Source organism: Vipera ursinii (genome assembly GCF_947247035.1).
Source record: "Vipera ursinii genome assembly, chromosome: 7".
In the NCBI taxonomy this organism is placed as follows: domain Eukaryota; kingdom Metazoa; phylum Chordata; class Lepidosauria; order Squamata; family Viperidae; genus Vipera; species Vipera ursinii.
Genome location: NC_139521.1, coordinates 50,128,970 through 50,146,997, shown reverse-complemented (window position 1 = coordinate 50,146,997; position 18,028 = coordinate 50,128,970). Strand labels below are relative to the sequence as shown.

The following is an 18,028-nucleotide window of genomic DNA, read 5'->3' as shown; positions in this document are numbered from 1 at the left end:
GACATTCCTATATGATTTCAATTGCAGAAGACTTATAATATAGCTTTTGGTAGAACCAGAGCTACTGTAGCTTTCTTCTGGTCTCTTTCAAAAACATCCTGGCATTTTTATTAAGTAAAGAACTGGTTTAACAACCACTGTGTTACCTTTTAATCATATTTGCACATTTAATCATATTTGTATCTTCTGTGAGTTTTTTAGGAAGAAATTATCATCAAGAATGAAACCATTAAAACCAGCTTTTTCAAATCCCCAGTTACCGGAATTCATACAAGAAGAACATCTGCCTAGACATGCTACAGCAGGGTTATCACAAGTCTTTTGCTGAGCTCTTTACTCTGATAGAGCAGTGGAATGCCTTGAGGGAAGCTTCAGGGCCTGGGTCAGCCATATGGCTGGAAAAATCCCTGGAGGAGCAGCCTGATAAGCTGGATCAGCTTCACTATTTCCTGACCAGAGCTGAGGCAGCCCAGCAATCAGGTAAATAGGGGAATTCTGGGTAATGGAGCAGCAATGTGTGCCTCAGGGAAGATTTCAGTTGTTTCATGTGTGAGTTTGAGACTCTTCTGGAAATAGCATTTTTCAGCTTTAGTCGGCTAAGCTGTATCTTTGGAGTAAATGATGGGAATTCGAAATGATGAACCCCAACGCAGAAATAAAACATTCTGCTAACCAGATGAATCTCTGTAATGTAGTGATTAGGAGGCTTTCAATGTATTCATGCTATCATCATTCAATTATCACTTTTCTTGAAAAGTCATTGTTTAAGATATTGCTTTTTAAAATTTAAAACATCATAATTTTCAGATAAATATAGCAGCTTTTCAAATTTATTTCTTATACATTGCATGTATTTCTTTATTCTTTGAAATGTAAATGCTTAACATGTTTCATTTAAGTTGTAATCTTCATAATCATGTCATTGAATACTGCCTTTCAGGCAGCATGGCTGTATATTGGTGCACATCTTTAAATATCCTAATTTTAACAAAATATAATTCACGTTGATGTTCTGAAATACGAGCCATAAGATAGGAAAATATGAGAAGCTAGATGAATAACTGGAAAAAAAAACATCAAGACTGCTTGACAGAGAAAGATGAAGAAAGAAACCTCACATCATCTGAAAAAAGACAATATGATTGTCAGTTCTGAAATTAAAATATAAAATGAATGACTAACGTTAGATTTCAAATGAGAAAAAGAAAAATAGATTGCCTACCACTGATGGGACATAATGATAGTTATGGTATGGTACTAGGAGTCCCATATCTGTATAGGCAGATTTTGCAAATTAATGTCAAATAGTTATCATTTTAACTATAAAACTAAATTCTGAATTTAAATAGTATAGAAACCAGCTACATTTCTGAAGCCAGAAAAGACTTACATACATCTGAATGAAAGACACAATTTAATTTGTTTCTCAATTTTTATTTTTTTATAATATATTTTATTAATTTTTTAACATGGTCACCTTAATATTCGGTAAACAGTGTGTTGTCTGGGTTTACATTTAAAAAATATTCACTAACAATTGGTTTCTATGATCTATAATCCACATAATAATTTTACTTGATTTCCTCTTCTTTCCATAATGTTCTCTTTTACCAACCTTAAGTTAATACAATTCTTATTGTTTTGATAGATAACAATTGAATATAATTTTTTTCTAATATTTCCGCAAATAATAATCACATCAATATAATATTTCTTTTCTATCTAGTCATTCTGGTTGCCTCATCATGGATCCCATTTACAGTTCTTGTTTACATTTGTTTTTCCCACAATATTCAAGATATTCTTACTGGTTAAGATTTTCTCAAACTTAATTAAATTTAAATATTTGATTCTATTTTTTTCTCATGTAAACCATCCCATAACTTTTACCTTACTTAAGGAATAAATAAGACTAAAAAAATAGAAAAAAGAACAAGAGTAAAGAGGGATAAAAAGATAGTATACTACTGAAAGTCCATGTTTCCCCTAAGTTAATTTATATTTATTTCCAAATTTTTTCCATTCTTTTTTGCCATAATTAAGAATATATTTAATCTTTAAATATTCCATTTAATAAATCTCATCATCTGGTCTTTTAACTCTTATTCAAAACATTTTTTTCAATCCATTGTAATTTTCTTAAAATCAATCACATTTAAATATCTAAAATATGTCCTTGTATATCATTCTAACTCTTTTATATTACTCATATCAAGAAACAAGAGAAGAAAAGAGAAGAAAGAGAGAGTACTGTGTTATTTGAGGGACTCTTCCCTCTTAAAGTAAAATTCATACCCAAAATCTTTTTATTACTTTAACCATATTCAAACAGGTTTTTCTTTTTAAAATATTCTTTCAGATAAGTCCCATCATCTATTTTCTTAATTTTCACTTTGGCCTTCTTCTTTTGCCTAATATCTTTCATCAATATATTCTGCTGAATCAAAGAGTCTTTCCATATTCATGCAGGTGTCACTGTAGATATTAAAAATAAGACAGGGACAATATCTTTGTAAAAGGCAAATTTGCTCTTTCATGTTTGTTGAAAGTCTTTTTCTTTCTTTTTCACTTTGTATCTCTTAATATTTTTTGTCTCTCCAGTTCTAGTGGTGCTCCTGAGGTCTCTGCAATCCATTTTGACCAGTCTTTTTTCTTATCCTCAAATTTGTCTTTTGGTCTTAAAGTATAAGTTGCCTTTTCCAAAACCAATATTCCTTGTAAAAAATTTTCCACTTGGTTTAAATCATACTTCTTTGTTAAGTTCAATCTTTGAGTCTATATCCTCAAATTTGTGTTCAGTTATCTGTTTTATCCACTCCTTCTCTATAGTTATTTCCTGGGATTTTTTGTTGTAAAGTTAAATTGGAGATGGATTGGTTTATGTTTTCAAAGTTATTTTGGATTTCTTTGTGGTTTGAAGTCGTTGTCATTTGAATTAGTTGCAGTATCTCATATGTCTCCTCTTGAAAGGTATTTATTTTTTCTTGATGAGTTCTTTCAGCAAGTCTCTGATTTTCCATAGTGGTCAAGAATTGAGGGGTTTTTTTTCCTCTGCAAATAGCTTTAGAGTCACAGTTTAGGAGACATTTATAATCCAGAAAGGTTCAAAAAGGTTTCCTGAAGTTTGTAATCCTCTGTCTGCAACCCAAATTGTTTTCTTTTTTTTTGTCACAGCTGTTCTCTCTTGTTATAGCTTTGAAGGTCACAAGCACAGATTTGTTTTTCCAGATTTTGCCAAGTCCTGTATAAAAGCCATAGCTGTCATAGTCTTTATCCACCACTGGATGTCAGCACCAGTTTATTTTTAAAATTATCAAAATAGAAAATTACCTTTAAAATGAGAATCTTAACCATTCAACAATTCCAAAGTTATCCAGAAATAGATTTTATATTCATTTCATTAAATTTCTGTATGTTTTGGTCCTCCATAAAAGGTTTAATTCGCTGTTTCCATTAGTAAAAGGGTGGGGCAAAAATCCCCCTCCTTCACATTCGGAGGTTTTTTGCTTCTTGGAAATTTTCCCCCCCAGGAAAGTTAATAAGTAGGATAGAGAAAATCGATGATCTTACCCAGATTCAAATGCACTGTTTACAATCAGCTTAAGATAGTGCTTTTTGACTTTGGTTGCTTGTAGCTTGGGCTAGTCTCTGAAGTTAGGCTAGCCTTTCTCCTGTTGGTCTCTGGAAGGCTTCTCCTGGACCAATCAGGTCAACCACCATCTCTCCGTGGTCCACGGGACTTCCTTCTTTGCTGCCTCTTCGGGTGGCTAATGGCCCATTTAGGGTTCCCTAACAGGAAGAAATGCAGCCAAAGGGCACAGAGCCCCGAAACCCCTTGGCTGTTGCGCTACTGTGCAAGACCAGAAGTCTTGTTTCTCAATTTCTAATATGGCACCCAGACTTGGGCTGCAAAGAAAAAAGAAAAAATAAAGAAAACCACTTACGCTATAAAGAAGAAATACGGAAACCATAGCTTTTCACTGCAATTTAATGATTGTTTAGGTTTTTGCAATCTAGCTAAGTGTCTGTGATTCTAGATACTGTAATTTGCAAACTTTTAGTTTCCCTAATGATTTTCTCAGGTGATTATGAAATATATAGAAGTGAAAGACAAAATTCTTTTAAGAAAACTTTTGTCTAAGTTATACCATTTATTTATTTATTTTTATTTTAATCCCATTTATATCCCGCCCTTCTCCGAAGACTCAGGGCAGCTTACAATTTAAGCACAAACCAATGTGCTTAGCAATAGCCTTCATTCTATGTATATGCCTGCTTATTAGGGCTTTCAGGGCCCCCCCAAGCGGCATTATTACAAAGTCAGCTTATTGCCCCCAACAATCTGGGTCCTCATTTTACCTACCTCGGAATGATGGAAGGCTGAGTCAACCTTGAGCCTGGTGGGATGCAAACCTGCACTAATTGCAGGCAGCTGGTGTTACTTAAGGAGGCATTAGCCCACTGCTCCACCAAGGCTCTTCAGAGTAAAGGCAGAGGATCAAACAAAGAGTAACACTAAATGTATTTTAATTAAACATATCCAGCGCTTTTTTTGTAAAAGAAAAAGGTGCTGGAACTCACACATGTCATACAACCCGCCTTGCCTACCCTACAAGGTTCCATTCAAAAAAGGTGCCGGAACTCCGTTCTGAGCGTTCTATGACAAAAAAAGCCCTGAACATATCTATATACTACTGAAACTCTCAATGTCATGACCTCTAACTGGGCGAGACAGTGCATCATAGGGCAACGATTTTTGAACCAAGATACCTCAAATGGGCTAACCTACAGAATGAGCCCAAAATTTGGGACCCATGATGCACAAGGGAATAAAATTTGGAAAGGTTATGGCTGTTTCAAGTACTGTCCTTATCAGGCTGCTGCTGCTGCATGTGATGCTCATTCTGAATGTTGCATGACAGTTTTCCAGCCACTATTGCAATTCCTCACTCTGTCCCTTATCCAGCAGCAAGGAATTGATACATTATGTGGCTCTTAAAAAAAACCACACAACTCTAAGGTGCATGAAAAAAGGCCTGGATATTTTTATTGGTTTAGGTGCCCCTTCTTCTCTGGTGCAAAAATATGCACATGCATCTATAGCCCATCTCATGATACTGTATATCAGACATGTCAAACACAAGGCCCGGGGGCCAGATCCGGCCCGCGAAGTGGTTTCATGCGGCCCGTGAAGCCATCCTGGAAACAGTGAGGGAACGGCCCCCACTGCTTTGGCCCTGGCCCAGAGACCTTCCTTCTGCCAGAGACCCTCAGATCTGTCCCACTCCTGCCCAGGCCCCCATAGGCACCCTTGATGCGAACGATGTAGAGCTGGCCATGCCCACCCAGTAGGCCATACACACTCTAGCCACGCCCACCCAGTAGGCTACACCCACCCAGGCCATATCCACCAGGCCCCCTGAGGGCAACTGCAATGCTGATGCGGCCCTCAATGAAATTGAGTTTGACACCCCTGCTGTATATGTATGCATTGTACTCCACTCTCCTGTATCTCTTCACACCAACTCTGGGAAGTAGTTGGGCTGAAAGTCAACAAGTGAACTGCTATAACTGCAGATGGAGCAAAAACTGTATCTCTCTGGTCAAAAACATTTGCCACTATATCTTAGTCCTTCCCCTTCCTCTTTCCATTTTCCAACTGCTGCCTGCTTTGTAACTAAGCATAGGTAAGCCCCTGCTTTGATTGTCAGAGATCAGATAGACCAGTCCTGCTGTCATTCTATTTCTAAACTGTCACTGACAGTTTCATATAACTCAATGGAGAGGTCAGAGGGGATTTTAAGTATCAGTATAATTATACCATGTGGGAGCATCAGGGTCAAGAGATAACACCAAACTTATGTGGTCCCATGTCTCCAGAATCACAAGAAAAAGTACAGAATGAGGAGATGAGAAAAAAATGAAGCTGGAAAGAGAAGATCAAGGGAAAGGCAAGGATACATGGCAAGCACAAATTACCATGAGAGTTTCTCAACATAATACCCACCTTTAACAACAAGAAACATATGTGCAAGTCGTGCATTTTGCCTCAACATTGCCTTTCTCTCAACAGAAAGAATGAGGCAAAATGCACGATTTGCACAACATAAAATTTCTGATGTTGATGCAATGGCCAAAGAAACTGCTAATTTCTGTTGTATGGAAAGATTAGGATAAACAATTTTGCAGCCTCTACCTAATGTACTCCTCAGTTTATGTAACAATGATGAACTGTTGCAAATGAGTTCAGGAAGAACATCAGACAGTACAAGTGATGCTTTCAAATGGCATCCTTTGGAGCCAAAAAAGTCCTCCCAACGAGGAATGAATAGAATTCTTCTGTGATTATTAAAGAACAAATTCAACATTGCATCAGACATCAGATCCCAAGCAGGAAGCCAAATTTATTCATATTTATTTTGTGGATTCTCAAGACAGAAGGAAGGAGAGAGGGGAGGGAGGGAGGGAGGGAAGGAAGAAAGGAAGGAAGGAAGGAAGGAAGGAAGGAAGGAAGGAAGGAAGGAAGGATTTCTGATGCTTCTGCCAGCTTCCCCCCACTTCCAACTCTAGATTATCATTCTCTCTAGTTCAAAAACACTATAAATTAAAATCTTGGGATTTGCTAATTTTCTAATACCAAAATGTTCAGTACTGTCTTCCAGAAAACATTGAAAAACCCTCTAGTTAGGAAAGTTATTCTTGCCTACACAACATCTTTGTGGTATGGCCAGCAGCAACAGGGAGTAACCAGAAAAGAGGAGGGTCCTGCAGATTATCTGTCTTTTTTCAGTTGCATTTGGTTCTTGAAAAGTGGGCTGGGGGAGTTTGAGCCAACACAATTATACACCTTTTCTTCCAATAGTTATTGTACATTTAAACTAAGTAGGACCTGCCTTCAGTGTGCTAATGATACATCGGAGATGGTGCCTAAAGATGTTTGAGGAAAAGACAACCTATTTAATATCTAAATTCTTGGATTTTTAAGATTGTTTTTACTACCGTCAGCTCAGTAGATAGTGTAGCTATAGCATCTGTGGTGCTATATGCTGACCCTTGGCCTTACGTGCCATTAAGTCCCTAGAAATATTTTCCTGGTTTACCCAAATATTTTCAGTTTGAACATAGTTTCATTTTGTACTATTGTGTGGTACATGATGGTTTAAGCTATATCTGCAGAACTATAAAACTGTTCCTCCGTCAACTTTCTCCAAATCCTTCAAGGTACTTGGTTGATCATTGTTGTAATGTTGTAATTCAAGATGATTAATTGTAAAATGATTGGGGATTGAAATTCAAAGAATTATTGAAGAAATAGATTCTAGGTAATATATATATTAAGTTAAACTACAATACTTTTAAATGTAACACGGCCAATGCTTTCTGAAGACAGAAATGTTTCTGAGGTTTCTATATTTTAAAATATAGTCATTTTAAAAGAATGTTTTAACATTGCTTTGCTTTATTCATGTGATTCCAGCCCAGTTTGGCCAGTTTGTATCCAAAATAATTACCCTGAAATGGTTGTCTAGGCGCACTGCTTATTCACTGAGTGGGTAGACACTAGAATAGTATAGGGTCACATTAAAGTTCATTCAATCAAGACTGCGACAGTAACAGTAACCAGCCTCAGGTCATCTCTTGAGAACTGTAGGGTACTTCCCTCAAGTTATTTACATAATTTTACTGAAGTTTATTGCTTTGCTATTCAGTAGGAAAGAGAATAATTTTAATTTCTGAATCATGCTTTCTTCAAATTAGAAATATTCCTTTTTTATCTTTTCTTTTATCTGTTTCCAAATAATATAGTTGTAACTTCACAACATCTTTTTCTGCTCCATGTGCTTGGTGAATAACTATAAGGACTGAAACTATAATGTGGAATGCACTATGTAATATTAAAAACCATATATATGTGCGTGAATTTCCTTTTTAAAAAATTGGTTTGTGGTGGCACCATTTGATCTAGTATTTAGCGTTGTTGACAGATCTTAAGGTTTTGATAATTCCTTGGAACTTTTGCCAACTATAAGCTATTGAGAGAGATAGCCTTAATATCCATTTCTGTATGCTTTTCATATCAGCTTCAATTCATAACTATTTGATTTCTCTTCTAAGTAACAAAGTTGATTATTTCTGTAATGGAAAAAATAGCAATTCAGATTGAACCATTTCTCTATGAACCAAAAACTGCAGTAGATTGCAAAAAGTACTAAGAAGAGCATATGAAGATAGATAAGCATGAGATCTCCTAAATGCAAAAGGAAAAAATATGTGAGAGGATAGAGCAAAGAAATGTTTAAACAATAGGGTAATAACACATTTCTTGTGATTGTATTTTAAATTCTGATGTGTAACCAACTAAGCTGAAAATAGGTGGGATGACATTATAGACCTCTGAATAATAGCTCAGAAATCTGTTTCAACATCAGGTTTGAGTTAAATATTTGCTGCACCTAAATCTGTTTTGGGACTGGATATAGTTTTACTGTTGTTGCTCCTACAAGTGAGGAAATCATCTAGAAAGCTAGTAGATGTTGAGTTAACTCCTTCCTATTTATGCTGTAGATTAATAAACCAGAATGAGGTTTTGGTGAAGTGGAATACTAAAAATAATATTGGTCATACCACCTAATCAATTGTAACAAGTGTATGAGACAAGGAAACATCAATTAGGAATTGGAATGGTGATATGTTAATTAACGGTGTAAATAGAGAAGTGACACAGAAGGTATTTTGAAATATATACGAGCAAATGTGATATCTGTGCATATGCAATGCGGCTTATATACAATATGTACAGCCCCAAGTAGCATTTTATATAGCTATAGTTTTATAGTATGGCAAAACCTAAATAAAAACAAAAATTATACAGCTTTTTAAACAATATTAAGATATAATCATTTTCTTTTCATCGAAGAAAACTATGAAGAGGTTTATTCTAATCAACTAAACTTAGCCTATTGCTTCAACAAGCCTGAAGACAGATGGTTAAGGAATTATTTCTATGAACAATGTTACAAAACTGCTCAACTGATTAAAATTGATGGTGGGAAGAAAGAAGCTGAAGCACACTCTAATATGGGCCTTGTCTATGAAGAACAAGGTATGTATAGATTTTATCATGTAGTTAAAAATTATGATCACCATCTCCAGAAATCTATTCATATAGATTTAACATGTACCATAAGAATATAGCATTAGATCAAACTAACTACCTAGCTTGATGTACTAAAAATAAAAATCTAGCATTTTTGGTTTACTAAAAACTTTTGTATACTTGTTTAGTGATTGCCTTGTTTAACAACCATTCATAGTTATAGCAGTGATGAAAAAGTAATTTTGCTGCCAATTGTTGCATTTATGATCTATATAGCAAAGAAAAGCTGAAGTAAGATCATAACCACAATCACCATTTTGCTTAGCAACCATTTCAATTAACAACTGAGTTGCTGGTCCAATTCTGGTTGCTAAAAAAGGACTATCTGTATTTACAGAGATGCAGACATTTGCTCCATGAGAAATTCATGATGTAGAATTAAACACTGCTTCACCTTCTAATTGTGCCATAGAAGAATTAAGACATACACAATTGTTACCCTCCATTTTTTATAAGAACTCACTATACTGATTTTACTGTTGTACTTTATCAATGGTATTTATAATTAGAAAATTCTACCAGTAGATATGTAAATAATAATGGAATATAAAGCAATGTAAGATATTGCATTGGTTTGCTTTTTAAAAAATGTGAAATATTGTTATTAATATTTTTAAATCTTCAACAGTTGTGCAGTCCAAAACTACAGCTGTTCATTCATTAATACCACTACTTATATGTTGATGGTGGGTAGAACATAAATTTCTTGCTGTTTTCTCATTCACAAAGCTTTTGCCCATTTTAGCATCTGAGCCTCTTTTCTGAGCACACTGAGATCCCATAATTCCATTCCCTACTGCCCCAGAGCTTGGTATTGTAAATGCTGAAGAGTGTGCACAAAGGTGTATTGTGTTCAACAGTTATATAAATGAATACCTGAAAGCAAGGAGGCAAATCAGCCAGCAAACAGTCATGCAAACGTCATGGAATAAGCTAAAGACTGTATGTGGTTCTTTTTTTAAATAACATTTTTATTAAAAGCTTTAAGTAATTTTTGTTTCTTCCATTCAATTGTGACCGTTCTCAGAGATTGCCTGGACAAATTTTTGCAGTTTTCTTGGCAAGGTTTTCAGAAGTGGTTTGCTTCCTTCCTAGGAGTGACAGAAAGTGACTGGCTCAATGTCGTCCAACTGGCTTTGGAGTACCTATGGTGAGACTAGAACTCACAGTATCCCAGTTTCTAACCTGTTGCCTCAACCACCACACCAAACTGGCTCTCTAATGGCCTGGACTAGGGTTTTTCAAACTGTGTTCCTTGGAACCCAAGGGTTCTGCAAGAACCTGATGGGGTTCCATGACAAACTATGGGGAAAACCTAATGAATAATCCATTGTAGCTATTTTACACAACTAATGCACTAAACTTTTGGTATTATCGACTTGTTGTATTTTAATATCTAATGACTTTAGACCTTCACAATTTAAGGACTAATATTATATTATAGCTTAGGCCATGTTTTTGTTTATGTGCAACTGACAGATAGGATGGCAAATTATGATTTTTACAAAGGAAGGAAGGAAGGAAGGAAGGAAGGAAGGAAGGAAGGAAGGAAGGAAGGAAGGAAGGAAGGAAGGAAGGATTTCTGATGCTTCTGCCAGCTTCCTACAAGGAAACTCAGTGGGGAAGCTGGCAGGAGATCAGAAGTTGTTACCATCTTCCAAGTCTTATATGGTCTTATATAAGAGTAGTCTTATATGATCTTAATCAAGGGAGCCTCTCTCAAGAAAGCTTAGCCAACAGTAGGCCATGGTCTAGAAAGGGATAGCAACTGATACCTAAATTTTATTATGTCATCCCCTCACTTCTAATTCTAGATTACCAGGAGGAGGGAGGGTGGGAGGGCGGGAGGGAGGGAGGGAAGGAAGGAAGGAAGGAAGGAAGGAAGGAAGGAAGGAAGGAAGGAAGGAAGGAAGGAAGGAAAAAAGAAAGAAGAAAAAGAAAAGAAAAGAAAGAAGCTATTTAACCAGTTTGGATATCTGAACTTATTTCAGGCAACAAGCCAAGAATTATTTTAAGAAACTCTAATTTAAACAAAAGAGCCAGATTGAGATAGTGGTTAAGGCATCAGGCTATAAACCAGGAGACCTAGAACCATAAGTTCTAGTCCTGTCTTCAGCACAAAGTCCTGTGAATGATTTTAAGCCACTCACTTTCTCACAGCCCTAAGAAGAAGGTAATGGCAAACCATTCCCAAAATCTTGCCAAGAAAACTACAGGGACCAGTCACCAGGAATCACACTGAGTCAAAAGCACAAACACTTCCAAGTTTAAACCACAGCCTCTTTCCTAGAACTCTGGATTCTTCCTAAGAGCTGTATTTTCTTCCCAATGAATTCTTCATTGAAATAGGGAGAGGTGGGATTTTGACCATCAGATGCCAATATGGCACAAGTACAATCTAAGGGGATATCTGGTTGGTTGGGTGTTCTTTGTAGAAACTTAACTAAGTTTACTTCCTTTGAAGAAGCATTTTTGGGCACATACAGCACCACCCAACCTAAGTTTGCTAACTGGGAAGCAAGTGCCTCTGCTCAGTGAGGCCTGCTTTTAGGTAAGCTTTGGTGATCAGATCAGCTAGAAGCAACAAAACCTGCAAAAGTGCACCAATCATGTAAACTGGTCCTCCCAGCAGTAGGAAAATGATAATCTTTGAATTCTTCCCCCTCCCATTCTTTTCTCTTTCTCAATATCTGGTGTGGAAAAAAGTGCAAACCATTTTAGAAAGACCAATAGTTACTGGCATACTATAAGAGATCATTATGGCTTGTACCCAGGGTGGGCTGTGGTGGCTATATATTGCTGAGGTTATCTGCCACATCCAAACAGATGCATTTCCTCGCAGCCTTTAGTGTTTCAAAACATTGAGTTTCTACTAAGCCAAAAATTTCTCAATATCTAGGTATTAACAAGTGAAATCTGAATCTTTTGCTCCTCTTCTCACATCTTTTTTTCTTCCCCATTTCATTAGTGTGTGTACACAAATTGTTTGCTTCTCCTCTTGCTATTAAAAGCTTGTTTATTGACAAATGATATATGATTTACAAAAAATTAACATCCTATTTACATGAAGCAGACCAAATTGTCTAGATAATCCTTCTCTACTTATAGATCAAATGTTGTATTATCTGCTCTAGATTTATCCCAGGCATTTATGTCTAACAGAGTGATCAGTAATTCCCTAGCCTCCTCCCTTTTCCGTTTCTGAAAAAGATTTACTCACCAGTCATAAGTTCTTCAGGATTCCTCAACAATAGTCATAAAAATGGAACAAGATCTTCAAAAGGTGCATTTAGTACTCTACAATAATCCCACAGAATTCAAACTCATTAAAAAAGATAAAGAGGTATTCTCTGACCATGTTTGTACCAGTTTCAAGTTTTTGTCTAGCTTCTTCTTCCTATTAGTGAAGATGAAAAAAAAATAGGAGTTGAGTATCTCTGCTACTTCAATTTTACCACTATTTTTCCATTTAATATTGCAGATACATGGTTGTAAATTCATTATATATTAACATGAAATAAACACAACCCATTTTGCTATTAAGTTGGACATTTGAAAATAACAAAAATGTGCACTTTAGTGAAGTTTTCCATAACACTGTTTGATTACCTTTAATATATTTAGTACATTTCTTCCTGGTAGGTTCTTTTCTTGATGTTCACAAATGAAGATGTTTCCAAACAGTTTTAGCCAAAATTTCACAATTTGCAACCCTTCCACTGAATTTTAGTACTTAAAATAAGATAACCTTTATTGACATTTTTTTTACTGTGGGCACATATCAAAAATGAAATTTAGTTGCCCGCTCTCAAAGTGGAACACATACATGACACACACCTAACCATACTATATACACATATGTATAGACCCACACCCCTACATATACATAACAAATAAATATTAAATACTGTCCATTTTGAATATATAACGGAAGGAGGAAGCTTGAGAGTTCACAAGGTTAATGCTGTATGGAATGAAACTATGGCTAAATCTGGATGTTCTGCTGCGGATACCATGAAGCCTCCTCCCAGAAGGTAACAACGAAAACAGGTTGTGAAGAGGATGTGTAGTGTCCCAGATAATCTTATGCTTGTGAGCTATGTCCTGCATGGAGGGGAGGGAACTGCCAATGATCTTTTCAGCCATCCTCACCACTCTCTGCACCGCCTTCCTGTCTGAAGCAGTGATGCTTCCAAACCAGACTGTGATGCTGTATGACAGGATGCTCTTGATCGTCCACCTGTAGAAAGTGGTCAGGACAGGGGATGGAAAATGTGCTTTTCTCGTGCGATGCAGAAAATGCAGGCGCTGCTGTTCCTGCTTCACCAGTTTCTCACTGTTGAGCGACCATGTTCTGAACCAGCCCTCTTCTGGCCTTGTAGTAAGGCAAACCCCTATTCAGATAGAAGAGACTGGAGAGCTTCCAAGGCTAAAAGGCGTCTGCCAAGATTTATTACTCAATTAACAAAAACACTAGAGCTTGTCTCCTCAAGCGGAAGAGTTGCTTTCAGCAACCAGCCCCTCCCCAAACACTCCTTTTATTGAGAGCTCAGGGCGTGGTCTCCCTGTGCCTCCTCCCGAGGAGTCCCACAGCCTTTCTTTGTTTGTTCCTGCTCGACTGCCTCCTGCGTCGGGCGTCCTTGAACAGGGCCAGCTGTGGGTCATCATCCTCCGCACTATCGGGCTCACGCAGCTGAGAAGAGGTCCCCGGCTGAGGGCTCTGCAAAGCCTCCAAACCATCATCAGCCGGTTCGTCTCCCTCCTCCCCCTCATCTGAGTCATCCGATACATCGGAGCTGGCTGTCGGACCCACAGGCTGGCCCTGAGTCACAACACTATCCCGCACCGCAGGGCCCTTCCCCCGGGTCTGCCGATCCGGATGCGGTCGGGATGGGAACTGTTCATGAAAAGCAGTCACCAACGCAGGGGCATGAACGGCGGTCGCGTCTTCCCATGTGAAGTCCTCCGGCCCGTACCCTTTCCACTCGATCAGGTACTGGAAGCGACCTTTCAGCCAGCGGGAATCCCTGATGCTGGCGACCTCGTACTCGGGGGTGCTGTCGCCATCACGAGGTCCTGATGGAGGTTCCGCTTGGCGAAGTGGACAAGCCGGTTGTTCGGGGACCAACAAGGACCGATGGAAGACAGGGTGCACGCGCAGGGAACGTGGCAGAGTTAAACGATAGGCGACCGGGTTGATGACGGCCTCGACTGGGAACAGTCCAAGGTAACGGTGGTCCAGCTTCCTCGCCGGCCGAGTGGATGGTAGGTTCCTGGTGGACAGCCAAACCCGATCCCCCACCGATAATGGAGGCGTATCCCTTCTCGACCGATCGGCGAACCTCTTGTAGTCGGCCTTGGCCTTCTCCAGCTGCCGTCGCACCAACCGATGGATCGCCTGTAATTCCGCCATGAATTCGTTCGCTGCCGGCTCCGGTGAGTCCACGGGAGAAAGGGGGAAAAACCTGGGGTGATAACCCACGTTGGCCAAGAACGGTGTCATCTGCGTGGAGGTGTGCTGCGAGTTGTTAAAGGCAAACTCGGCTATGGCCAAATAGTCCACCCAATTGTCCTGCTGCAGGTTAACGTAGCAGCGCAGATACTGCTCTAAGATGCCGATGACCTTCTCGGTACCCCCGTCGGTCTGAGGATGATGCGCGGACGAGAGGCAAACCTTAATGTCCAACGCCCGCATCAACTCCTGCCAGAAGCGAGCTGTAAACTGGGCCCCCCTATCGGAGACGACCCTATCGGGAAGGCCGTGCAGCCGGAACACCTGTTGGATGAACATGCGACTAGTGGCGCGAGCTGACGGTAAGCCGCGACAGGGGATGAAGTGCGCCATCTTGGTCAACATGTCCACCACCACAAACACTGTCGTGAAGCCGGAGGATGGGGGTAGATCCGTCAGAAAGTCCATGGACACAGCCCCCCAGGGTCTCTTGGGCGTTGGCAAAGGCTGCAGTAAACCAGGCGGGGCCCCTGTCGCTGACTTGGCCTGCCTGCATGGGACGCAGGAGGTGACATAAGACTGGACATCGTGTCGGACTCGGGGCCACCAGAAGGTACGGGAGACCAGGTTCAGAGTCTTGAACAGGCCAAAATGCCCCGCAGCCGGGTTATCATGACACTGGCTGAGGACGAGTCCCCTGAGTGGCCCTCCTGGAACATAGAGCCGGTCATGATAATACAGGAGTCCATCTGTGACCGACCAAGGCGAATCTGGCCCCACCTCTTCCTTCCGCTGAGCCACCCACGCCTCCTGCTGCTGCGCCTCCCGGATCCGAGCCCGTATATCCACCGGCTCCCGCACCGCGGCAAAAGACTCGACGGGGATCACTGTCCTGGGCGGAAGCTTGTCTTCCACTCGGGTGTACTCGGGCTTCCTGGACAGAGCATCCGCTCTCTGGTTGTGCCCGCTTGGTATGTACCGCACCCGGAAGTCAAACCTCGCAAAGAAGAGGGACCACCGGATCTGGCGTTGGTTCAAATTCCGAGCGGTCTGCAGGCTTTCCAGATTCTTGTGGTCCGTCCGGACCTCGATTTGATGCCGCGCCCCCTCCAGATGATGCCTCCAAGCCTCGAACGCCGCCTTGATGGCCAGCAGCTCCTTCTCCCAGATGGTATAGTTGCGCTCCGAGGGGTTCAATTTCCGAGAGTGATACGCGCAAGGGAAAAGGGTACCGTTGGGCGTCGCTGCCTGGAGTAACACGGCCCCAATGGCAATGTCGGAGGCATCCGCCTCCACGACAAACGGCCGTTGCGGGTCAGGATGCTTCAAGATGGGCTCCTTCATGAAGGTGTCCTTCAAAGCTTGGAACGCCTGTTGTTCGGGGGCGTTCCACTGGAACCGAGTCTTCTTCTGCAAGAGCCGGGTAAGAGGGGCTGTCAAGGCAGCAAAGCCAGGGATGAATGTTGGATAGTAGTTGGCAAATCCAAGAAGTCGCTGAACATCCTTCACGCGACGCGGGGGTTGCCACCTCTGCAACGACTCAACTTTACTCGGTTCCATGGCGATGCCCTCAGGAGAAATGCGGTGACCCAAGAAATCGATGGTCACCTGGTAGAACTGGCACTTCTCCAACTTGGCAAACAGCCGATGTTTCCGGAGGCGCTGCAGGACCTGACGGAGATGCTGATGATGCGCTTCACGCGACGGGGAGTAAATCAGGATGTCGTCCAGGTAAATCACGACAAACTGGTCCAACAGATCTCGAAAGATGTCGTTCATAAAATCCTGAAACACAGCGGGGGCGTTGGTCAGGCCAAACGGCATCACCGTGTACTCGAAATGTCCATAGCGAGTACCAAACGCCGTCTTCCACTCATCACCCGGCCGAACCCTGACGAGGTTGTAAGCTCCACGCAGGTCCAGTTTCGTGAAGATCTTAGCCTTCCGGAGTCGGTCCAAGAGCTCGGGGATGAGGGGCAGCGGGTAGCGGTTACGCACCGTGATGGCGTTGAGTTTCCGGTAGTCACAGCAGAGCCGTAACTCGCCCGACTTCTTTTTGACGAAGAGCACGGGCGCAGACACTGGTGAGGACGAGGGCCGGATGAAACCACGAGCCAAATTCTTTGTCAGGAAGTCCCGCAATGCAGCCAACTCAGGCTCCGACATGGAATACAAACGCCCCACTGGGAGAGGCGCATCAGGAACTAGATCAATGGAACAGTCATAGGGCCTGTGCGGGGGTAATTGGTCCGCCTCTGACTCGCTGAACACATCAGCAAAGTCGGACAGTTCGGGAGGCAAGGAAACCCCTGAGGAACCCTCCACCTGGCCAGCACAGATATGGCGGGTGTGGTCCACGCACTGCAAACTTGGGAAGGTGACCAAGTTCTGAGACCAATAGATCTGTGGATCATGCGCCCAGAGCCACGCCAGTCCCAGGACCACGGGGAAGTGCAGATCCGAAGTGATGTAGAACTGAATGGCCTCCACATGGGAACTGATGGCCATACACACTGGTTGCGTGGCGGCCGTAATAGGCCCGGACAGGAGCACTCGACCATCAATAGTCTCCACTAGCATGGGCGGATCCACCGGACACTGGGGAACAGCCCATTTGGCCACGAAGGCCAAGTCCATAAAGTTAGTGGTAGCCCCAGAGTCAATTAAGGCATGGACCGGAATCCCCTCTGGCTTGCCAGGAAGGATCAGTCGTGCCTCCAAAATCAAATGCCGTGGAGGTTCACAGGCACCGTCGGAATGGCGTCGCTCGGCGTGGTCGTGGTGGATCGTCCGATCTATCACACCGTCTAGATCGGGCTCGGGCCGTTTCCCGACAGCAAAGCAGGGGACTTTCTCGGGGCCGGCTTGGTCACTGATGCCCGCTGACGCTTCTTTGGACAAGAAGCAGCCAAATGTCCAGGGTCCCCACAGTAAAAACACAACCCCTCCGATCGTCGTCTGTCCATTTCCGTCACCGATAGACGGGACCTGGCGGCACCCAGCTCCATTGGCTCCTCCCTCTGGACTGAGGGCACACGCTCAACAGGAGCGGCAGGGGTCTGTGGGGTGGCACGGCGACTCTTTCGCTGCTGCAGCCGGGCATCGATCCGCAGACAAAGATGGATCAGCCCATTCAGGTCTGAGGGAATGTCCACGCGGGCCAGCTCATCCAACATCTCCTCTGACAAGCCATCCTGAAAGGCATCCACGAGCGCAGCCTCATTCCAGGCGGAATCCTGGCTAAGCAGCCGGAAATCGCTGATATAGGCCTGTAGGGGGCGCTGACCCTGCCTCAAAGCTTTCAGACGTCGGGTGGCAGTCTGCGCCTTAATCGGGTCCTCGTACATGAGGCGCATATGGTCACAAAACCCCCCAAAGTTATCCAACAAAGGGCTAGGCTGTGCCAACAGAGGCGTGCC

General features: G+C 41.7%; 1 protein-coding gene across 1 annotated transcript in view; it reads left to right on the top strand.

Moving 5' to 3' along the window:
* The window catches only part of TTC29 (tetratricopeptide repeat domain 29), a gene marked incomplete at its 5' end in the record, with an annotated part of 98,212 nt that overhangs the window by 9,087 nt on the left and 71,097 nt on the right, over window positions 1-18,028 (top strand). The window contains 2 exons of the mRNA XM_083367783.1: window positions 257-480; window positions 8,918-9,103. Of these exons, the coding sequence (XP_083223909.1) occupies window positions 257-480; window positions 8,918-9,103 (410 nt within the window). The remainder of the gene's footprint in view (window positions 1-256; window positions 481-8,917; window positions 9,104-18,028) is intronic.